The 23,805-nt window shown below is 49.7% G+C and overlaps 1 protein-coding gene across 2 annotated transcripts in view; it reads left to right on the plus strand.

The window, feature by feature from the left end:
- Positions 1-20,439, plus strand: part of LOC122541329 (flotillin-1-like) — a 43,406-nt gene extending 22,967 nt beyond the window's left edge. For both annotated transcript variants that reach the window (XM_043677995.1, XM_043677996.1), the window contains exons 4-13: positions 319-409; positions 5,649-5,792; positions 6,036-6,155; positions 7,332-7,427; positions 8,430-8,582; positions 9,361-9,542; positions 11,259-11,304; positions 15,912-16,049; positions 18,793-18,957; positions 19,491-20,439. In XM_043677995.1, coding sequence (XP_043533930.1) covers positions 319-409; positions 5,649-5,792; positions 6,036-6,155; positions 7,332-7,427; positions 8,430-8,582; positions 9,361-9,542; positions 11,259-11,304; positions 15,912-16,049; positions 18,793-18,957; positions 19,491-19,520 — 1,165 coding nt within the window. In that variant the 3' untranslated portion in view covers positions 19,521-20,439. The remainder of the gene's footprint in view (positions 1-318; positions 410-5,648; positions 5,793-6,035; positions 6,156-7,331; positions 7,428-8,429; positions 8,583-9,360; positions 9,543-11,258; positions 11,305-15,911; positions 16,050-18,792; positions 18,958-19,490) is intronic.
- Positions 20,440-23,805: the final 3,366 nt, after the last annotated feature.

The following is a 23,805-nucleotide window of genomic DNA, read 5'->3' on the forward strand; positions in this document are numbered from 1 at the left end:
ACTGGGTGGGACAGTGGGTCAGAAACTCTCTCTCCATTCCTGGAACTGAGTGGGACAGTGGGTCAGATACTGCCCCCACTGGGGCTGGGTTGGGCAATGTATCAGATAGTTTCTCCCTCACACCTGCCAATCTCTGGGACTGGGTGGGACCGCCAGTTTCTTTGGCTGAATAAGGTTGGGAGGGTGGTGGGGGTAGGATTTTCACCACGCTTCCAACTGAATGTGTCAGTGCCCCTAGTCTGATCTCTCCTTTGAACAGATACTGCTTCTAACCTGCTCTGTGTCTCAGTTGTTCCCTCTCTCTTTGTCTCTCTCTAGGATTTCCTTGAGCACTCTAACACTGAATGTGAAAAGTGAAAAGGTGTACACACGTCATGGTGTTCCGATCTCCGTCACGGGAATTGCTCAGGTACAGTGCTGCCCAGACTGCCTCTCAGAGTAGGGCTGCAGAGCTGTCTCATTTCACTCCTCAGTAAGATACCAGCCCGGACCAATGGAACAGAATGTCTGTGGCTCAACGACTGGGCCCCTTTAAAGGGAGGGCTGGTGTTTTGTGCAGGATGTGTATATTATATTAAATCAAATTGTCTTCTGCCTTCCTGGAGATGCTAATTCTCACTAGAAATTCAGATGAGCAAACTCTCATGGCCTTGAATTATTCTACATCGACAGGCAGGACACGGGAAGAACACAGCAAGCCAGGCAGCCGCAGGAAGTAGAGAAATCAATGTTTCAGGTTTTAGCCTCCTTCAGTCCTGAAAAAGGGTTACACCCGAAACGTCGACTTCTTCACCTCCTGATGCTGTCTGGCTTGCTGTGTTCTTCCCGCACCCTGTCTGTCCACTTTAGATTCCAGCATCTGCAGTCTTTTTTTTGTCTCTTGAGTTTTTCTACTCCAGTGTTTAATCTGTCACTCTATCGAACCGAAGATCAGTGGAATGGAAGACAGTTAGTTGTTCAAAAGCACTCGTGAATGCGTGCAGTTCATATTTGCTTGTTTGTGATGTTTGTGGAAGGGTGTTGGGCTGAACTCTGTTCTACACACCAGTGTCCTTGTGTTGGAAAGACTTAGAGATTTACATCATAAATCCATAGCATAGGACAAACAATGGGTTTGTTACGACATGGGGTAAACCCTCCTGCTTAATTTAAACCAGCCACGCAGAAAAGATTTATCCTGTGCAGCAATCTGTGAAAATTCGAGAGGCTGAGAACTATTTAAAGTAAAAATTAACAACTTTATTTCTTAAGGTCTAATTGAGAATAATTAACTAACAACTATTTGCAACTCCTTCCTCTAACCTAGCTTTTACTTGCCTTTCTATAAGACTAGTCTGATAAAACCCCCGATTATGATTTACTGAAAAATTCCAATTTCAAAACCAGCCAGCTGTCGAATCTTCTCTTTGCACATTTGCTCTCCAGGCCAGTGTCGATGTTTTTTCTCTATGCAAACTCCTTCTTGAGACAGGTCCCTCTCAGTGAGTTCTGACTAGCAGCCTACATCTGTTAGTCTTTTGGCAGTCCTCTCTCAACTGTTCAATTTTTCCCGGTCTTATACTCCTAAAGCATCGGATTATTTCATTGATTTTTAATATTGTCAATATACTAAATTCAAACCGGATTGGAATTTGGTATTTTTCGGGGTATAGTTTAAACCGATTGGCCCGAATTTGAATTTGTTTTTGTCTCCAGGGCAACCAGCTACACTAGCTGCTGGACCAAAACGTTACATGATATCTTATTCAGAGCACTTGGTACTGTCAGGTAGTTCTGCTAGCTTTTAACTCTCTTAAAGGTACAGTACGCCCACAAGTTCATAACCGGTTCCTTCTGGATCTTTCCTCTCTGCAGAAGCCCAATCTGGCTCCCACCACCCCCTTGCAGCTGGCTCCCACCACCCCCTTGCAGCTGGCTCCCACCACCCCCTTGCAGCTTTTATAAGAACTTGTAAAAGCCCCGGCACAAAATTAACGAGAGAAGCTTAGTAGGTGTTATGTTTAACCCACCCGTGCAGACACGCTGCGATCTGTGTGCAGGGAGAGCGTGTCATGAATTGAAGCCTTCTGGCCTAGAGATAGGGACACTGCCGCAAGAGACCCAAATACCTAGCTCTTGCTTTTGTTTCAATAGTGCTGCCATCAAGTCATCTGTGTCACGTATTAAAAATAACAAGCTACACGCGCCATGCCCCAGGGAATAGTGTGACAATAACACAGAAGGAAAGGTTGGGGGGTGGGAACGAAATTAAAATGGGGGAGTGAGTGAACACCAGCCGCTGCAGTCTCCACCTCTCTCAAAGCTTGGAGGGTGTTGCCGAAGGAGCCCAGCTCTCCTCTTATCAATAAACCACCCCCACGTCACCTGTGTTGCTCATTAAATTATCAGTTAACAAGCACTGCACACCAGCAGCAGTGTAGTCATGTAGATAGTAGGGAAGGGAGTTGATTAGATTCAAACGCCGACGGAGGGTGAAATAATGCGCTCCAGTCACTGTGGAACCTAACTTTCTCCAAAGAGGAGCTCTCTCCCTCAGGGTACTCGGACACAGACATAGCTGCAGGACGGAGGGGTGGACTCCCAACGCCCTCCACAGCCTGTTACCTGGATCTGCTGCTGGCTACTTTTGCCAGGCCCACAGGAGGTGGTCTGACCCACAGGGCCAGAGGTCAAAAATATGGAACTTTAAGGGTGGGGGGAGAGAGGAGCAGAATCCAGGTTTTGAAATGGTAGAGTTTGAGCTATAGGGAGAGGCTGAATACGTTGGGGCTGTTTTCCCTGGAGCGTTGAAGGCTGAGGGGTGACCTTATAGAGGTTTATGAAATCATGAGGGGCATGGATAGGGTAAATAGACCAGGTCTTCCCTGGGGTGGGGGAGTCCAGAACTAGAGGGCGTAGGTTTAGGGTGAGAGGGGAAAGATATAAAAGGGACCTAAGGGGCAACGTTTTCACGCAGATTGTGGTGCGAGTATGGAATGAGCTGCCAGCGGAAGTGGTGGAGGCTGGTACAATCACAACATTTAAAAGGCATCTGGATGGGTATATGAATAGGAAGGTTGGAGGGATATGGACCAAGTGCTGGCAAATGGGATTAGGTTAGGTTGGGATATCTGGTCAGCACAGATGAGTTGGACCAACGGGTGAGTTTCCATGCTGAACATCTCCATGACCATAATTGAGCAGGCAGAGCACCTAGCAGATACGTGGGTATACACATGGTGTTCGCAGCACCGCATTGGGCGGTGAACCCGCTTCCAACTATGATCACGTGGAACTGATGCATGCCACTCCCTTTCAGATCCCCCAGCGGAAAGCAGGAGGACTCCTGCAGGGAATGGTCCACCGCTGTGGGGACACCTCGTACTGCCCCGTGCGAATTAGAGCACCAAAGCATGACCAGGTGATGGATAAGGGAGAAGGAAATAGTTGGCAGTGCAGCAGCCCGCGGCAGCGACTTGTGCAGAGATGGTTTGGTAATCTGATTTACGCTTCCATTTGTGCGCTTCCTGCTGGTGCACACCTCTGGCACAGCTGAGACTCACACCCAGACCTTGTGGCAACATTAACACCGCGCCAAGTGCCTGGGAAAAGAGCCCCGCTCTTGATACTTTTCATTCAGAGACTATACACCTCTCTGGGGTCAGTGGGACTTTATCCAGACCTCCTGACTGAGAGGAGAAAGTGAGGACTGCAGATGCTAGAGATCAGAGCTGTTGAACTCTGATTTCTCCAGTTTCCTCATTTCCCCTCACCCCACCTTGTCTCAGTAAAATCCCTCGAACTCAGCACCGCCTTTCTAACCTGCAATCATCTTCCTGACCTCTCCGCCCCCACCCCACTCCGGCCTATCACCCTCACCTTGACCTCCCTCCACCTATCGCATTCCCAACGCACCTCCCCCAAGTCCCTCCTCCCTACCTTTTATCTTAGCCTGCTGGACACACTTTCCTCATTCCTGAAGAAGAGCTTATGCCCGAAACGTCGATTCTCCTGTTCCTTGGATGCTGCCTGACCTGCTGCGCTTTTCCAGCAATACATTTTCAGCTCCTGACTGAGAGATCAGAACAGTACCATCCTCAGTTTTGTGTTTAAGTCTCTGCCCAGAACTGTCTACCTTGCTGCCAGTTGTTCCATCGCAGCCCAGCGCCTACAGTGGAGATTAACGATTAGATTTCCCAGAGAACGAACCCCCTGAGGCCTCCCTCTCTACGTTAATGAACTTGATCATTTGTTAATGGGCTCTCTTGCCTGATGCGAAGATCGAATTAAGATCCACGCAGGAAGCCTGGTGGTGCATTAATAACCATTTGAGACGAAAATCAGTCCTGAACTGCATTTCCAGCATTGTACCTCTTAAGCTGATTTCACTCCAAGCTCCCCACCTCCCCCCTCTCTGAGTCAGTGCGGGTTCAATACATCCCTGCACCCTGTTCTGGGATGGCTGTGCGGTGATCTCAAAAATTAAGATGGATCCTGGTTTTTCAGGGATTACGCTGGATCTGAACCCTTTGCCGATCACCATTTCCTGCTTTGTCACAGAATGCTAGTGGGTCAGAGCCCTTTCTGGTTCTCCTGCTGTTCTCGCCCACATAGCCCTGAGCTGCCCTGAGCGCTTACCGAATATTTGCCGTGCAGGCAGTTCTTGAGAGCACCAATTCATTGAGTTGGCAATAACGGTCATTCATTGGCAAAATCCAAACAAAACCCGAATCCCCGACGTTTCAGCGACTGGTAACAGAGGGGGCAATCTGTTATCGACACCAGTTGATGAGAAGGAATTAGGCAATCAGGCTGGGAGGATTTTAAGGGATATTAAAAATAGGAAAATTAGCCAAGGCAGTCTGTTTGGATGAGGATTTCTGCTCAGTCCAAGTGACTTTAATCTGTCCAGGAAGAGTTTTGTTTTTAGTCTAATCTCTACAGCAGGAAGGAATGGGTTTGAAACTTTGAGAATCTGATTCATGGATTTTCCTGGAAAGAATACTATCCATTCGGATCTGTAAAATGGAAGAGGTTGTGATTATTACAGTCCGTCCAGTGGGAATGAATAGTCAGGGATTCGATGCATTGGGATCTGTTCCCTACGAGTGAACGGAAAAATATTTAATTTACATTTTAAGGGTAAGGATTCCGGAGGGGGGAGAGTGAATGTCAATGCGCTGGAATGGTGTGGAGTGGCTTTGCTCTTTCAGCGTTAGCCATTCTGCCAACACCTCCTGTTTGATTAGATTAGATTCCCTACAGTGTGGAAACAGGCCGTTCGGCCCAACCAGTCCACACCGACCCGCGGAAGAGTAACCCACCCAGACCCATTTCCCTCTGCCTAATGCACCTAACACAACGGGTAATTTAGCATGGGCCAATTCACCTGACCTGGACATCTTCGGACTGTGGGAGGAAACTCACGCGGACACGGGGCGAATGTGCAAACTCCACACAGACAGTTGCCCGAGGCTGAAGTCGGACTTGGGACCCTGGTGCTGTGAGGCAGCAGTGCTAATCACTGAACCACCGCGCCACCCAGTTCGCAGTGAGATGCTGCAGTTTGTAAACATTCCTGCTGCTGTTGGGTTTGGATTTCGAGGTTGTTTTTTTGGGCCCGGTTAAGGTTAGCCCCTCCCCTCCCGAGTGACCTCTTCCTGTTCCAGGTGAAGATCCAGGGACAGAACAAGGAGATGCTGGCCGCTGCCTGCCAGATGTTCCTGGGCAAGTCGGAAGCGGAAATCGGGCAGATCGCCCTGGAGACGCTGGAGGGTCACCAAAGAGCCATCATGGCGCACATGACTGTGGAGGTAGGATTGAGCTCTTCCCATTTTCCCCCCTCCCCCGGGCCTTGCGCATCTCTTTCTCTCACCTGGGACGCTCCCTCAGGTGAGCGAAGGCACCCGATGCAGCCTCGACCCTCCCTCACCTGGGCCGGGACCCCAAGCGGTTGGGGGAGGGGCGGTGCTGTGGGGGAGTTTGGACCTTTCAAGACACTCGCGGAGTTTCCCGCCTCTGTTTTCCCTCACCCGCGGTTGCCGTTCTCTTCCCAGGAGATCTACAAAGACCGGAAGAAGTTTTCGGAGCAGGTGTTCAAAGTGGCATCTTCCGACCTGGTCAATATGGGCATCGGGGTAGTCAGTTATACCTTGAAAGACATCCACGATGACCAGGTAAGGGTGGGGGTGGGGGGGTGGTCATCAAGATCCCCTGTTAATTAACACCCTCTAACAAAGCCCAGTGTCCTGTTACAACACAGCGGTGAACCCTTCTGCTAATTAAGTCAACCACCCAGAAAAGCTCAGTTCGTCCCGTAATCTGTTAAAGTAAGGCTAACCGAGACCTCCCAACTTCCACTATTTAAAGAAAAGACTCTCAATTTATTCTTTAACTTTAAAAGTGAACATTAGCAACAACTATTTACAACTCTTAGCCTCTTTTCCCTTAAATGTTTGTTACCTGACTCCAACTGTACAACAATACACTGTTCCAATAGAAGCCCGTATTAAAATTACATCGACTTCATTTCAAAACCACACAGCGGCTGTCGTATCTGGTGGCTGTCTTTCTCTGGCTGAAGACCTCCCTGGGTTGTCTTTGGTCTTTTATTGTTAAGGTGTTTCACATGGAAAAGGTACCTTTTGAATAGTGTGTGTGTTGCTGGTAGTTACTCTGAGGATGGCGGTCTCTCTCTCTCTCTCTCTCTCTCTCTAACTGTCAAAATGTCATCTTCTTTAGACCCCCAGTATTGGATTGCCTCATTGGTTTGATATAGGCAAAACAATAAATTCAAAATTGATTGGGTTTTAGTATCCTGGGGCATACTTTAAACGAGTTCAATCTGAATGGCTGTCAAAACAGCGATTAAAACCCAAGTATTTATTTCACAGCCAAATGTTACATATTTTCAATTTCCCAGTGCACTCTGAGACTGCCAATCACATGACAGGTGCCTGCAAGCGCTCAGTGCAAAACAGCTTTCCCTCTCTCTTAAAGGTACAGTGCACACCGGCAACTTCATAACAGTATGTCACATTATGAGGGCGGAGTGCATTACTCACTCCAGTGTGTTCTCTCTGTGATGTGTCCCTCACCTTTAATGCTGTCTCCTGTGTGTCGTCAGTGTGACACACCCCACTGCGGCCACCACCACCATCCGTTAGCGTATTGCAATAACCTGTTCTGAGGAAAGGAATTGTCCCCCTCACCCACGTTCTGTAAGCTGACCCGTCTTTGTTTTTTAAAAACAATTTATTTTAAGAACTTGACGGAGTCTACACCCCCGTTGACCCTCTTGTGTTTCCAAGATTTCCGTCCTGTGGTTGTAATGGTTCTGCCTGTCTCCACAGGGTTACCTGCACTCATTGGGGAAATCCCGTACCGCCCAGGTACAGCGCGATGCCCGCATTGGAGAGGCCGAGGCCAAGCGAGACTCTGGCATCAAGGTATCGGGGTGGAGTGGCTCTGGGGAGAGCTGGTGAAGGAGGGGGAGGGGTTGGTTTCGGGGGATTAGCCTTCCCCTGCGGCTGGAGATGAGGGCATCTGCCTGGGTGGAACGATAACCCTTTTGTCATTGGGATTGCTGTATGATGATTCTTTACTGCGTTTTGTGCCCATGTGAGATTTGAAGGTTGTAAATCTTCCTTGTACAGCGACTGTTTATTGTCTGAGCCGAGCGTTCCGGGAACGGGGTAGTACCCCATGGAACGCAGCGCCAGGGTGGGAAGGACAGTGCCCTGTGGGACGCCAGGACGGGGGACAGTGCCCCGTGGGACGTAGCGCCAGGGCAGGCGAACAGTGCCCGTGGGACGCCAGGGCGGGGGACAGTGCCCTGTGGGACGCAGCGCCAGGGTGGGGGACAGTACCTCTTGGGACGCAGCATCAGGGCAGGGAAAGCTTTACGTGCAGAGTAATACTTCCTCTAGACTACCCCCTTTAAAAACCTGCAGCACTGGTTTGGCACAGGGTTAGATGCAGAGTAAAGCTCCCTTGACCATTACCTCATGGCGCACTTGGTTCCAACCTTTGCAGTTATGTCCACATTGAGTGTGTCACTCCTTAAGTCCCAAATACGTTCCCTTCCTGTGCTCAGAGCGCAGTGTGAGTGAGTCAGATCCTGTGTCAGAAATCAGTCACATCTCGTATAACATTTTCACCATCCAGTCACTGAAGGGCATGGTGAAATCTGGTCACTGTTGCAGTGCAGAGAATTGTGGCACACTGTTTCTACAGAGGAAGATCCCACAACCACACTGACGTGGAGTGGTGGGTGGGGGTTGGCAGCTGGAGAATTATTTGCCCTCGAATCGAGGCTGCCCTGTCAGGTGAGTATCCCATGTGACTGCCCATGGGGTGTAGAGCGCGCATGGCCAGTATAGAGTCCTGCGTTCTCCGTCACGTGTGGACAATGTGACTGACCTTCTGGAACCTTCCTGCCCCCTGCACAGGAAGCCAAGGCCCAGCAGCAGAAAATCTCAGCGCAGTATGTGAACGAGATCGAGGTGGCCAAAGCTCAGCGCGATTACGAACTGAAGAAAGCCACCTACGACACGGAGGTGAACACCAAGAAAGCCACTTCCGACCTGGCCTACCAGCTGCAGGTCAGTGAGGTCACAGGTCAGAGGCCACGCACAACTGCCTCAACAATAGCTGCTTGTTGTGGCTGAGCGGGATCAGGCAGGCCTGGTCTACGCCCCTTGCTGGTCAGGGGTCATGTAGTCTTGGCCCGCCAACTGCAGGTCATTGAGGTCGGGCTGGAAAGGCGAACGGGGGGTTAGGGGGTGTGGGGTTATTTAGGCTTGGCCTATCACCCACAAGTTTCTGGAGTCTGGCAGGCCTGTCCAACTGACTGCAGGTCATTGAGGTCGGGGATTTAAAGGTCAGGCAAGTTTGCGTTCTCATCAGGGCAACTCTGTCAGGGGTCAGCCAGGCCAGGCTTCTTGATTGCTGACCTGTGGGGTCAGGCAGGCCCACCCTCCTGACCGAGTGTCAGGGGTCAGGAATTGGAATCGGATGTGGCTGTCTTGCCTGTGTGGAGTTTACCCTTCTCCCCTTCCGCGGTCCCGCGACGTGCAGGTGAGTTGGACCAGCCCGTGGTGTCCAGGGATGTGCAGGCTGGGTGGGTTAGCCACAGGAAATACAGGGTTACTGGGATAGGACAGGGTGCTTCCCGGGGAGGGCCAGTGCATGTTCATTGCCCAAGCGGCTTCTTTCCACACTGTAGGGTAACGCAGGCCTGGGATTAGGTCGTTTCAGCAGTTGGCGAGCTGTGCCAATGGGTGGAGCTGGGAGCTGCCAACGTCAGCAGTGCTGGTGAAGCAGGTAACATTAAACCTGTTTCCTGCCCCCCACACCCACCCCACCTTCCCTGCACCACAGGTGGCCAAGACCAAACAGCAGATCGAGGAAGAGAAGATGCAAGTGCAAGTGGTGGAACGTGCCCAGCAGATCCAGGTCCAGGAGCAGGAGATCCTCCGCCGAGAGAAGGAGCTGGAGGCCAAGGTCAAAAAACCAGCCGAGGCTGAACGTTACCGACTGGAGAAGCTGGCTGAGGCCGAGAGGTAGGAGCGACTGGCCAGAGATCCCGGGGGGAAAGCAGAGGGGGACGGAAACTCAGGAGGGACATGGCCACTGTGTATATTTGCGTGTGCGTGCGTGTGTGTTTGTGTATGAGAGAGAGAGAGAGACCTCGGGAACAGGGATGGGATTGCATTCCTTCTCTTCATTCGCCAGTCCCCTTGGGATCTACGTCTGGACTTGCTTCCAAGCTCAGTGGTTAGCACTGCTGCCTGACGGCACCAGGGACCCGGGTTTGATTCCAGCCTCGGGTGACTGTCTTTTTGGAGCTTGCACATTCTCCTCATGTCTGCGTGGGTTTCCTCCCACAGTCTAAATCTGCACAGGTTAGGGTGGATTGGCCATGTTAAATTTCCCATAGTGTCCAGGCATGTGTAGGTTAGGTGCATTAGTCAGGAATAAAGATAGAGTAATGGGGGGTGGGTTACTGTTTGGAAGGTCGGTGTGGACTTGCTGGGCCTGTTTCCACACTAAGGAATATGATTCTAGTCCAATGGATTCTGAAATAGACGGTCAATTGAGTGAACGACTCGCAGCGCCCTTCACATCTGGGGCAGGCGGGTGCTCGAAGGGTCACGCACATTCAGTGTTTGGAGATTTGTGCGCTCGCTCGCTCTCTCTCTCTCTCTCCGGCACCTCGACTCGGTTCCCGCACGTTCTAGAATGAATCTCGTTGTGTACGAGCCGGTGACTAGACCAAATCTACCGGGGACTGTTGATTTCCTTAAAGCGATTATCCTTAGCAGACTTCCTGCAAGTCCACTGTCCCAGCTGAGTTCCTGAGCTCTGGGATCTGGTGAAAGGTTAGTGGCTTGGTGCTGGGGACAAGGTCGCTACTATGGTGCTGAATTCCACCAGGGGCCTGAGCTGCTCCAGGTGAGCAGGTGAACGTGATGGAGTGTGGGAGAATGCTCTAAATACACTGGACCTACTGTGTGCACAGATGGATCGCTGGGGGAATAGGGGAATCCCAGGCCAGGAGCTGGACAGCTTTTGCAGCAGAGTGCCATGTGTGGGAGGAGCGTTTGAAGCAAAGTGGCCTTTTTTTTAAACCCCATCCCCCACCAATTCCTTCCCTCTCGCAGATTCTCATATCCACAACCGTGGTGCAAAGTTATAGAGCCACCCAGGGAAGCTATTGGGTAATGGAGGGTCGGTCTGGGGAATTCAATCGTTCCCTTAATGTTCCAGGGCACCAGGGGGCGCTCACCTGCTCTCCATCGAACAGCGTTGCCATGGGATCCTCTGCAGTCACCCCGAGAGAGAGCAGATCAGCCCCAAGTTCCTTTTGCAAACAGCACTTCCTCAGCACTTCGATATTTATGTCGGGGTCTCTCTGTGGCGGGATTTCACGGAACATTGAACACTCCAGCGCCCTTCGGCCCTTGACATTGTGCCGACCTGTGGAACCAATCTGAAGCCCATCTTGCCTACATTATTCCATTATCATCCATATGTCTGTCCAATGACTGTTTATGAAATGCCCTTAAAGTTGGCGAGTCTACCACTGTTGCAGGCAGGGCGTTCCTTGCCCTGACTACTGAGTGAAGAAAGGGTGCAGATTTTAGTGTGAAGATACAGTGCCTCTGTGTTTTTTTGAGGCTGCCCTGGGTGCGGAGTTGAGAGTTCTCGGTCCTGTTCTGTCTAACATGCCCATCTTGTCGTTCCACTTGGCCGCCATTGTGTCTCTTGCTCTCTAGGTTGAAGCTCATCATGGAAGCTGAAGCCGAGGCTGAGTCCATTCGAGTAAGTCATTTTTTTTTTCCCCATCCTTCCTGTTGTGGGGAATCCCGGTCAGAAACTTGGGTTCAGATCTGGGACCGGCGCCACAGATTGGCCCTGGAGGGAGGGCGGTACAAAATTGACCGGAGTGACCCACCAGAGCTTAAAGCCTAAACTTAGAGGGCAGGATTGCACGGGCTGAGTTTGTATTAATGTAGCAGCTCTTTTGCAGAGCCAGCTAGGCACAGTAGACCAACTGGCCTCCTTCAGCGCTGTTAACCATCTGCGATACTTCAGACGAGTTTCCTTTTCACACAAGGAGCATGGGAACGTCGGGAAAAGGAGCGGTGGGCGGTCGTTCAGCTCCTGAAGCCTGCACCACCTCTGTATAAAGGTCGTGGTTGACCTGATTTTTATGTCGAATCCACGCTCTCACCTACTGCCGATCTTCCTTCACCCCTTTGCTGAGCAGGAATTTCACGGAACATTGAACACCCCAGCGTCCTTCAGCCCTCGACGTTGTGCCGACCTGTGGAACCAATCTGAAGCCCATCTTCCCTACATTATTCCATTATCATCCATATGTCTGTCCAGTGACGGTTTATCAAATGCTCTTAAAGTTGGCGAGTCTACCACTGTGGCAGTGCCTTTTAGAATGTTGCCAGGCTCTGCTTCTGTTGCCTTTTTTTTGAAAAGAGAGTCCTGAAAACTCTGTGTGTGAGAATAGAATCCCTACAGTATGGAAACATGCCCTTTGGCCTTACAATTCCACACTGGCCCTCCGAAGAGTAACCCACCCTGACCCCTTCCCCCTACCCAATACTTACGCCTGACTGATGCACCTAACCTACACATCCCTGGACACTACGGGACAATTTAGCATGGCCAACTCACCTAAGCTGCACATCTTTGGACTCTGGGAGGAAACCGGAGCACCTGGAGGAAACCCACGCAGACACGGGGCGAATGTCCAAACTTCTAGTTCTGCCGCATCTCGACTCCTTCCTTTTAAACCTTCTCGATCCCCTAAGAAGAGGAAACTCCCTCTCGCCTTTAAGACCCCTAAGAATCTTGCTTGTTCCCATTCACGGTGCCTCTTACCTCAATTCCAGTGGATACTCACCTCGCCTGTTCGACGCTTTCTCATATGGGAACCAACCCGTTTCAGATATTAGTCCAACAAACCTGGTCTGAACTGCTTCCGAACCATTTGCATCCACCCTTAAATACTTTTACAACTCGGAGGTCAAATCCCTCTGCTCGTTAAAACCAAAACACCCAGAACAGCTCGCCTCGCCTCAGAAGCTGCTAGAAGTATTAGTGAGTGGAAGAAAACCCCTGATTTCCACAGTTTAAAGAAAAGATTATTTATTTTCCTGATTCTTACAGTGAAACACTAAACTAACCTATTAACAAATTAAACCCCTTTTTCTTAACTAATCACTATCTGACACCACTCCATAAAGATGCTGCTGCAGTAACAGTTATTAATGGGGCGGCACGGTGGCTCAGTGGTTAGCACTGCTGCTTACAGCGCCAAAGACCTGGGTTCAATTCGAGCCTCGGGCAACTGTCTGCTTGGAGTTTGCACATTCTCCCCGTGTCTGCGTGAGTTTCCTCCGGGTGCTCCGGTTTCCTCCCACAGTCCAAAGATGTGCAGGTCAGGTGAATCGGCCATGGGAAATTGCCCACAGGTGCATTAGTCAGAGGGAAATGGGTCTGGGTGGGTTACTCTTTGGAGGGGTCGGTGTGGACTTGCTGGGCTGAAGGGCCTGTTTCCACACTGTCAGGAAGCTAATCTAATACTGAACACCAATACTTACCTGTACAACTGAGGCACAACCTCCAACCGTTTGCCTTGCATACTCACGGGCACCCAGATCCCTTTGCATCTCGAAGCTTTTCAATCTCTCACTATTTTGCTAATATGCATTCTGTTTTTCCCACTGAAAGGGACAGTCTCACGTTACATGCACTTCATATGCCAGCCATTCGTCCCCTTCACCTATCTCCGTGTCTCAGTAAATTTGACAATACCCTCAGTCCCTTTATCCTAATCATGAGTATTAATTATAAACCATTAAAGTCCCAGCGCTGATCCCTATTTCACAACAACTCATTGTTTCTTGTCAGCTAGAGAGAGACCCATTTCGAGCTCCTTCTGCTTCCTGTTAACCAGTCAGTCTTCTGTACATGTCAGTATGCCACCCCTACACTATGACCCTTAATTTGCCACAATCACCTTTGACCTGATACCTCACCAAATGCCTTCTGTAAATCTAAGTACACTATGATCACTGGTTCCCCTTGATCCACATGATATGTTACTTTCTCAGAGAACTCTGGCATGGATATACAGGGCTGAATGGCCTCCTGGCTGTACAGGTCTGAGTCTGCAGTTGAAACATGATTTCCCTTTCATGAGGACCATAGTGCCTCTGACTAGTTACCTTGAGTTTGCCTAAGTGCCCTGCTGTAACTCTTAGTAATAGCCCTTAACATTTTCTCAAGGACAAATGTTAAGCTAGCAGACCTGTAGTTTCCTGCTTTGCATCCGTTGCACTTTCTGAACATTTTCTATTTAACAATCTAATGGGACATTCAACCTGTGCATCAACTATCTCACTTGCCAGTCTTCAAAAACAATGGGATGGAGTCAGTCAGGAGCTGAGTACCTGTCAGTCTGCAGCTCCGGCAATTCATTCAGTCCCACTTCTGTAGTGATTGTAATTTTCCTGCGTTGCTCCTTTTCATTTCCCGATCTGTAGTTACAAGCATAGAGACCTCAAGCTGTTATTTAGAGCCTCTATGATGAAGACTGATTGGGGTGGCACGGTGGCTCAGTGGTTGGCACTGCTGCCTCACGGCGCCAGGGACCCGGGTTCGATTCCAGCCTCGGGCGACCCTCTGTGTGGAGTTTGCACGTTCTCCCTGTGTCTGTGTGGGTTTCCTCCGGGTGCTCCGGTTTCCTCCCACAGTCCAAAGATGTGCAGGTTCAGGTGGATTGCCTGTGCTAAGTTGCCTGTCGTGTCTAGGAATGTGTAGGTTAGGTGTATTAGTCAGGAGTAAATGTAGAGTAATAGGGTAGGTAAATGAGTCTGGGTAGGGTTACTCTTCAGAGGGTTGGTATGGACTTGTTGGGCCAAAAGGCCTGTTTCCACACTGTAGGGATTCTGTGATTAAAATGCCTGTTCAACTTCCATTCTTCATTTTCCATTATTAATTCTCCAGGCTCACCTTTCAGAGGACCATTGCTAACTTAGCTAACTCTTGTGTCGTAGAGGTCTTCAACTTGGAAACAGGCCCTTTGGCCGCCCAGTTTTCATAATTTAAACTCGTCCAATTTCCCTGCATTTGGTCCTTATCATTCTGCACCCCTCCCCAAGACCTATCCCATTCATGTACCTGTCTGAATGTTTCTTAAATGACAAAACTGTTCTCACTTCTGCCACTACCTCTAGCAGCCTGTCCCAAACACTCAGCACCCTCTGTGTGAAAAACATTGCTCCACTGCACGCTTTTGTATTTCTCCCCTCTCATCTTAAACTTACACCCGTAGTTTTAGACTCCCCCACCACTGGGAAAAACTGTTGGCTATCTACTTTATTTATGCCTCTCATGACTTTCTGGACCTCTAAGGTCTCCTAGGCTCCAGAGAGAAAGGCCCAGCCTATCCAGCCTTAATAATGCTTTCAATACGGAGAGAAAGTCTTAGTATCTGCTTTTAGATTTCTTGGCTAGCTTTCTCCTGGATTATAAATTTCCTTTGCTCGTACGTTTTTAGCCTTTCCTTTCTATATTATAATATTCTGTGGAATATGAGCCGACATCTGGATTTCCGTTCGATTTTTGTCTTTAGCTTTAGTATATTAAATGTTTTCAGTTAATCTGGCTAGAAGGTCTGACCTTTGGTATTGTTCGTCCTCGGAATTTATGGGCCGTGGAAATCTGGGATTGTTTTCTCTATTGGCACCCGCCCCAGATCACCGGATCCAAGAGCAGCTTTTCCAAATTCAAGTCAGGGCATTTTTGTTTCCTTTTACGGACGGAGATGGGGAACGCGGGTGAAAAGTGGTACAGATGGGCTATCATCAGGGGTGGGGAAAGAGCTGAGCGGCTGTGATATCGATGCTTTGGGTGGGGGGAGGTTTCGGCTGTGTCTGAATAAGCTTGGTAAGAGACAAATAAAACTGCAGATGCTGGAATCGAAAGTGGACAGGCAGGAGCAGGCTGGAAGAACACAGCAACCCAGGCAGCGTCAGGAGATGGAGAGGCCGACATTTCGGGTGTAACCCTTCTTCAGGATTAGGGGTGGGTGTGGGGGGAGCTGCAGATAAAGGTGGTGTGGGGGAGGGTAGCCCGACCCCCTCCCCAACCCCTCCCCCATCCCTTCCACTGCTCCCTGCCACCAACCAGATTCATTCCTCCCATGGACCAATCAGGTCATACCCTCCACCCATCCCCACCTGACCACCCTGCCCTCACCTCCCCCTTTATCTGCAGCTCCCCACCCCAGGGTTATACCCGAAACGCCGACCTTTGCACATCCTGACGCTGCCTGGCTTGCTGCGTTGTCCCAGCCGCTTCCAGCCTGTACCTGACTAAACGGCTGTGCTTGGCTCGCTCCGTAGGTGAAAGGAGATGCCGAGGCTTTCGCCATCCAAGCCAAGGCCAAGGCAGAGGCTGAGCAAATGACCAAGAAAGCAGAGGCCTTCAACGAGTACAAGGACGCTGCCATGGTTGATATGGTGCTGGAAAAGCTGCCTGAGGTAAGTGCTCGAGAAGGCGAGATATCCCCAACCTGCGGCTGAGTGATTGTGACAAGCCTTAAACTCCAATCTCGGGGTGGTGGAGCAGGAGGGGCAGTTCTTGTCCATGATGTTCTGGAAATTCATCTTCCCCCAACCTCGCTCCTTTGCAAATCCCACCATCCCCACGCCACCATGGTTCGGAATTATAGAGAGCATCTTTGAAAATTAATTCGGGAGATGTCAGCTTCTCCGGCAGGGCCGGGGTTTATTGCCAGCTCTCCAGCTGCCCTTGAGAATGTGGTGGCAAGCTGCCTCAGTCTGTTTCATGTCGGTTGACCTAGAGTGCTGTCAGGAAGGGAGTGCTTGGATGTTCGACCCAGTGACGGTGAAGAAACAGAGATATATTTCCAAGTCAGGGTGGGCGAATGGTTCATAAAAGAACTTGCAGATGGTGGTTGTTGCCAGGCACCTTGTGCCTTTCCCCTTCCAGGCGGAAGGGGTTGTGGGTTGTCGGCGGCTACTTAGGGAGCCTTGTTGGAATTTCTGCTGCCCGTTTCAGCGATAGGGCACTGTAGTGATTGAGGGTTGGTGGATCTTGGGACAAGCGGGCTGCTTTCTCCTGGACAGTGTCAAGCTTCTTGACTGTTGTCAGAGCTGCACTAATTCAGGCAAGTGAGCAGCTCTCCGTCGCGATCCTGACTTGTGTGTTGGAGATGGTGGATAGGCTCTGGGGATGCAGGAGATAAGCTGCTGGTCACAGTATTCCCAGCCTCTGACCTGCTCTTGTAGCCACAGTATTCACGTGGCTCGGTCCAGCTCAGACACTGGTCAATAGTAACAGCCAGGACTGAGATATTTGGGTATTCAGTGATGATCCACTGATTATGGAATTGCTTAGCCTTGTTTATCAGTTACTGCTTTTGCTGTTTGGCACGGACATGTTTCTACTCTGCCAATCTGTGGGATAGCTTTCCCTGGGCTGAGGTGGGGCACGGTGGCTCAGTGGTTAGCACTGCTGCCTCACAGCACCAGGGACCCAGGTTCGATTCTAGCCTCTGGCAACTGTCTATGTGGAGTTCGCACATTCTCCCAGTGTCTGCGTAGGTTTCCTCCCACCGTCCAAAGATGTGCAGGTAAGGATGGATTGGCCATGCTAAATTGCTCCGTAGTGTTCAGGGATCTGCAGGCTAGGTGGATGAACTGTGGAGACTGCAGAGTCACAGGGATAGTGGAGAGGGTTGGGTCTGGGTGCGAGGCTGTTCAGAGGGTCGTAGCGGACTCGATGGGCCGAATAGCCTGCTTCCACACTGTGGGGATTCGATGGTTTTGGTGCGAGCAGATGTGAGTGAGGAGCACCCTACGTGGTTGACAGGGCTCAGTTTGCCATGGTCATCTCTGGTGTCTCAGTTGATGCCAGGTAGTCGATATTATTTCATTCCTACTTTTCTTCTTCATGCAGACATTTTACAAGGTTCATAACAACCAAAGTGGCTTGTTAGACTGTTTCAGAGGACAGTCCAGTGTGGTCCCCGTTGCTGTGGGTCTGGTACCACACGTAGGCCAGGTTTCTGTCTGTAAACAAAGATGTTAGTCAACCAGATGGGTCTTTCCTGGTTTGACCGTCGGTTTTTAAAAGCAAAATTCAGATTGCACCATGAGCCATGCTGCTTTTTGAATGTAAAAGTCTCTGGGCTATTAGTCTGGCGACAGCACCACTGTGCAGTTGTCTGACCAGCTTCAGTTGGGTGCAGAAATGCTTTCTGGGAATGAGCCAGAGAGAAGTACAGCATGGAAACAGACCTTTAGTCCAACTAGTCCATGCCGACCAGATATCCTAAATTAATCTAATCCCATTTGCCAGCACTTGGCCCATATCCCTCCAAACCCTTCCTATCCATATACCCATCCAGATGCTTTTTAAATGATGCAATTGTACCAGCCTCCACCACTTTCTCTGGCAGCACATTCCATACATGTACCACCCTCTGTGTGCCCCTTAGGCCCCTTTTATATCTTTCCCCTCACCCTAAACCTCTAGTTCTGGACTCCCCCACCCCAGGGAAGAGACTTGCCTATTTATCCTATCCATGCCCCTCATGATTTAATAAACCTCTGTATTCGACACTCCAGGGAAAACAGCCGCGGCCTCTCCCTGTAGCTCAGATCCTCCAACCCTGACAACATCCTTGTAAATCTTTTCTGAACCCTTTCAAGCTTCACAACATCTTGCCGATAGGAAGGAGAGGAGACCTTTTAAATCTTTCCCCTCTCACCCTACACCTATGCTGTCTAGTTCTGGACTCCCCATCCCACAGGGAAAAGATCTTGTCTATTTACCCTATAAACCTCTATAAGGTCGAACCCTCCGCTAAGAATGAGGAACTTCACTGAAAGGGATAAACTGCGAGGGTGGTGAGAGGGAGAGGGAGGGGTTAAATTCTGTGAGGTTGTAGTTATGTCGCTGAGTTACTAATCCAGCGGCTGCGGCTGTGTCTTGGGAGCCTTTGGTCACATCGACTGTAGAGGCTTCAGTTAGTAATAATTGGGGATTAAAGCAAGCCTTTGCTGGGTGGTGACAAAGCCCTAACGTGATATTTATCATCCCCTCTCTGACCGTCCCTCGTTCTCCTCTTTCCGTCAATCCTTATCATTGAGGAGTGTTGTTGTGCGCGAGAGAGAGAGAGAGAGACGGCTATTGATGTTGCAGCAAGGCTGCACGTTTTCTGGAGCAGTCCCTTGACTTGCTTGTTGTTGGGACCAGGTTGCAGCTGAGATCAGCCAGCCCTTCTCCAAAGTGAAGAAGATCACCATGGTCAGCAGTGGCAACGGGGAGCTGGGAGCAGCCAAACTCAGCGGCGAGGTGCTCGACATCATGACCAAGCTGCCGGACACCATTGAGAAACTCACCGGCGTCAGCATTGTCCAGGTGAGGAGCGCGAGAGAGCCTCCAGACTGGGTGGGTCAGATAGTGTCCTTTATCTCCCCTCTGGGACTGGGTGGGACAGTGGGTCAGACACTGTCCTTTATCTCCTCCCGGGGACTGGGTGGGACAGGGAGTCGGACACTGTCCTTTATCTCTTCCCGGGGACTGGGTGGGACAGGGAGTCGGACACTGTCCTTTATCTCCCCCCGGGGACTGGGTGGGACAGTGGATCAGACACTGCCCTTTCCCCCTCCCTCCCCCTGGGACTGGGTGGGACAGGGGGTCAGACACTGTCCTTTATCACCCCCGAGACTGGGTGGGACAGTGGGTCAGACACTGCCCTTTCCCCCTCCCCCAGGGACTGGGTGGGACAGCGGGTCAGACACTGGACTCCCCACGGGACTGGGTGGAACAGTAACTTATGGGTTTGACTATCGAGCCACTTGCCTTTGAGAGTTTTGGGGAAGGCAGTGCCAATGTTTAATCTATAAATTATTTTCCCTTCCACCTCTGACCATGTCCCGTTGTGTCTGCAGGGAGCTGTGAAACCCAGTCGAATGTCCTAATACAGCAAGGCAGGCGAGCGTGGATGGAATGTGTGGTCTGGGACACTACCTGATGCAAGTGAAGTCCGACCGGGACAGAGTTCGGGCTGTGGGGTTGGCGATGGATAGTGTTCCTCTATTGCATGTGTATTTACCTATGTGTTACTGTTCAGTCAGCATGTGTTTGTCAGGTACCTTTTATTCTCCTGCTCAGTGTTGTCCTGTCAGTCAATCTCAATGTAGAAGGGATTGAGACACAAATGGACAATCATATCGTCGGTCTTTGTCACTGTGTCTCGTTTTCCTGAACCGCGTACCTCTTTCGAAAGGTCCTATCTGTTTTAAATTGTGCATTTTCTTGTCTGTGTCGGTCTGTCTGAGCTGTGACGATGCCTGAACGTTTCAGCACTTCGTAACTGGAATCTGTCTGCTTGGGTTCTGATAACAGTCGGGGTGGGGGGGTAGGGAGCTGTTTTCACAGCCTGAGACACTACGTGCTGTCAACGATGTCGTGTTTCAGTGAAGACTCTGATGGGGAGGACTCAGAAAAGAAAAATCATGTTTTAATGTTTTTTTTCTTGTTGTTTACCAAGTGGCAGTGCCTTAGAGTGTTTGTGTCTCTGACCAGATTCCAATTTTAACCAAATTAACATCATTCATTTGGAGGGTTATCATCCTGTGTCAGGACATATTAACACAATCCTGTGACGTTCACCTCAGCTCTCTGAAACAATCACTTAGTCCAAAAAAAAATCAAAACAATCCATTCAAATAACTCTGACTAATGTTTTTTTTTTGTAATATGTTGTGTATATATTATACAGAATTGCCCTGTTGCCTGATCCTCCTCAGTGGAGATATTTAGAGATACTCACTGTTACATTTAATATAGCTGTCCAGCTGCTCTGACAAAGTAAAATAAAACATCTCGTCTGCCTTGCTTCTGGTACTTATTTCCTGACAGCGGTGGGTGGGGATAAAAGGTGACTCTCTCCCTGTGTTCTGAATTTCTCCCCAGCTCTGCAGTCGCTGAGAGATGAGGAGGATGTACATCTCAGAAGCCGTTGGTCGTGCCCGTTTGAAATAAGGCACAGTTTGACTGAGCCTTTCCACATCCTGAAAGAGATTGAGGAGGTATACAGTTGAGCCCGTTTTTCCATGGCAGGGGTTTGGAGAGAGGCAGGAGGTGGGTTTTGATCATGCAGTCCTACGGTGACAGGAACAGAAAGAGGCCGATTAGCCCTTTGCGACTGATCTACTACTCAGTAAGATTTGACCATCTCCACTGACCTGCCTTTCACCCTCTCCTCGTCATCCCTTAATAACCCCTGCTCAATAAAAACCTGTCTGTTCCCATTTCGGAAGTAGGAATTGGCCCAGCATCAGCTGTCATTTGCGGAAGAGTTCCAAAATTCCAACCACCTTTTGCTGATACTTGTTTTTTTCCCTAACTTCACCCCTGAATGTGCCTTAGTCTAGTGCCCTGTGCTCCTAACCAGGAGACACAGTTTTTGACTATCTAACCAACAATTTCACTTCATACCTTCAAATCTTGCAAATATGCTCTCGTCCTCAACATTATAGTGATCGCAGTCATACATGGTGTACTCATCATTTGCTTTAATCCTTAAGGAGTTGGGAGGTCACGTTGCGGCTGTACAGGACATTGGTTAGGCCACTGTTGGAATATTGCGTGCAATTCTGGTCTCCTTCTTATCGGAAAGATGTTGTGAAACTTTCAAGGGTTGAGAAAATATTTGCAAGGATATTGCCAGGGTTGGAGGATTTGAGCTATAAGGAGAGTCTGAACAGGGCTGGGGGCTGTTTTCCCTGGAGCATCAGCGGCTGAGGGGTGACCTTATAGAGGTTTACAAAATCGTGTGGGGCTTGGAGAGGGTAATAGACAAAGTCTTTTCCCTGGGGTCGGGGAGTCCAGAACTAGAGGGCATAGGTTTAGGGTGAGAGGGGGAAGATGTAAAAGAGACCTAAGGGGCAACTTTTTCACACAGAAGGTGGTGCATGTATGGAATGAGTTGCCAGAGGAAGTGGTGGAGGCTGGTACAATTGCAACATTTAAAAGGCATCTGGATGGGTATATGAATAGGAAGGGTTTGGAGGGATATGGGCCGGGTGCTGGCAGGTGGGACTAGATTGGGTTGGGATATCTGGTCAGCATGGACGGGTTGGACTGAAGGGTCTGTTTCTGTGCTATACGTCTCTATGACACCTCTGTCATATTCCAGTCGCCTTGTAATGAAGGATAGTGTCCATTGGTCCCCCTTGTGTTGATTTTGTTTTTGTACCTGTTCAGATTTAGCGGGCTGTGGGTGGGAGCCCCTAATTTCCTTTGATTCTTCCACCATTTGTAGCTTCACACCCATTCAGAAAGTACCTCCTGCTGTCGATATTTGAATCCATTCAGCACGGTTCCGTGGTTGGGGCTGTGCAGCTTATGTTCTGTTCTAAGTGTTGACTGGGGTCTTGAACCTTGGGAGGCATCACTAGCCAAGACTGGTTCTCAGGAGCTCTCTGGACGTTTGGACATGTTCGTTCGTTTCCCCCATTTGGATCGGGGGCTGCAGTCCATAAGACCTTAAACAACAGAGCAGAGAGTGGAGGTCCTTCAGTCCATTAAGTCTGCTCTGTCATTCAATGAAATCATGGTTGACCTGGTCATCCCGAAACCCATTTTCCTGCCTTTTCCCAGTAACCCTTGATTCCCCTTGCTGATTAAAATTCTTTCTCAGCCTTGGATAATGACCCAGCCTCGACAGCCTTCTGCAGGGAAGAATTAGACAGATTTGTCACTCTCTTAGAGGAGAAATTGCTGCTCATCTCTGTCTTTAGTGGGCGGACAGCTATCCTGAGATTATGCCCTCTGGTCCTAGACTTTCCCACAAGTTGGGGGCGGGTGGGTGGGGAGGGAATGACACTTCTACAGTTGTGCCAAGAAGTCATGTCCTGTAAGAATCTTGCATCTGGTCTGTTTGAGTAAGATGATCTTGAATTCATCTAAACTCCAGTGAGCACAGGCCCAACCCCTCCTCTTGAGTAAATCCCTTTCTGGTGAACTGTCTTTGCACTGCCCCGAACGCCTTAAATGCCAGGACCAAACTGTATGCAGCATTCCAGCTGTGATCTAACTAGTAGAAAGTGAGGACTGCGGATGCTGGAGATCAGAGTTGGGAGTGTGGTGCTGGAAAAGCACAGTAGGTCAGGCAGCATCCGAGGAGCAGGAAAATTGACGTTTCGGGCATAGGCCCTTTGGCAAAGTCTCCCCATTTTGATACTCCATTCCCTTTGAATACAATTCCAGGTGCCTCACCTAATACAGTACTTGTATGTTCGTTTTTTTGTGATTCACAAGTGAGAGCACCCAAATCCCTCCCTTCTCTAGCTTTCCGCAGTCTTTCTCTATTTAAATAACATTCAGATCTTCTACCTACCAAAGTATGTAACCTAACATTTTTACCCCCCCCCCCCCGTTATATTCCATCTACCAAGTTTTTGTCCACACACTTACCCTGTCTGTTTCTTTGTGATCCCTCAGCACTTGGCTTCTCTCTGGTTTTTGTCTTCTGCAAAAACTTGGCTCTTGTACGTTTTACTCGGAACGTCGATTCTCCTGCTCCTCGGATGCTGCCTGACCTGCTGTGCTTTTCCAGCACCACACTCTCGGCTGATCTCCAGCATCTGCAGTCCTCACTGTCGCCTGTAGTACATTCACACATTTGGACTATGGCATGCTCGGTCATGACTTGGGTCGTATTTGCACTTTCACCTTAAGGGTGTCCCTGCCTGGTGTATTACGGCTGTGGGCTAGCTGGATTTCTGGGATGTGTGGTGGTGAGGCACTCTTGAGTTCCTGGGTTGTGGGTTTCATGATAATCTGCACTCTGTAATACCTTTAAACTACCAGTAGAGGCCAGTGTTGTGTCATAGTGAAATGGAGACATGCCAATGGAGGTAAAAACCTTTGGATACTTTTCCATTCGTTCATTGAGAGAGGAAAGATTTCTCTTTCGCAGCGACCTGAAATGACATTAATTTTCACTTCAACTGTCAAATCTGCACACCCAACCTTCTTTTTAACTTTCTTTTTCCCTCTTTCCCCCACTCACCGTGGCTCAGTGGTTAGCACCGCTGCCTCACAGCGCCAGGGACCCGGGTTCGATTCCAGCCTCGTGTGGAGTTTGCACATTCTCCCTGTGTCTGCGTGGGTTTCCTCCCACAATCCAAAGATGTGCAAGTCAGGTGAATTGGCCGTGCTAAGTTGCCCAAAGTGTTAGGTGCGTTTGTCAGGGAT

The sequence above is a fragment of the Chiloscyllium plagiosum genome, chromosome 37, assembly GCF_004010195.1.
Source record: "Chiloscyllium plagiosum isolate BGI_BamShark_2017 chromosome 37, ASM401019v2, whole genome shotgun sequence".
NCBI lineage: Eukaryota > Metazoa > Chordata > Chondrichthyes > Orectolobiformes > Hemiscylliidae > Chiloscyllium > Chiloscyllium plagiosum.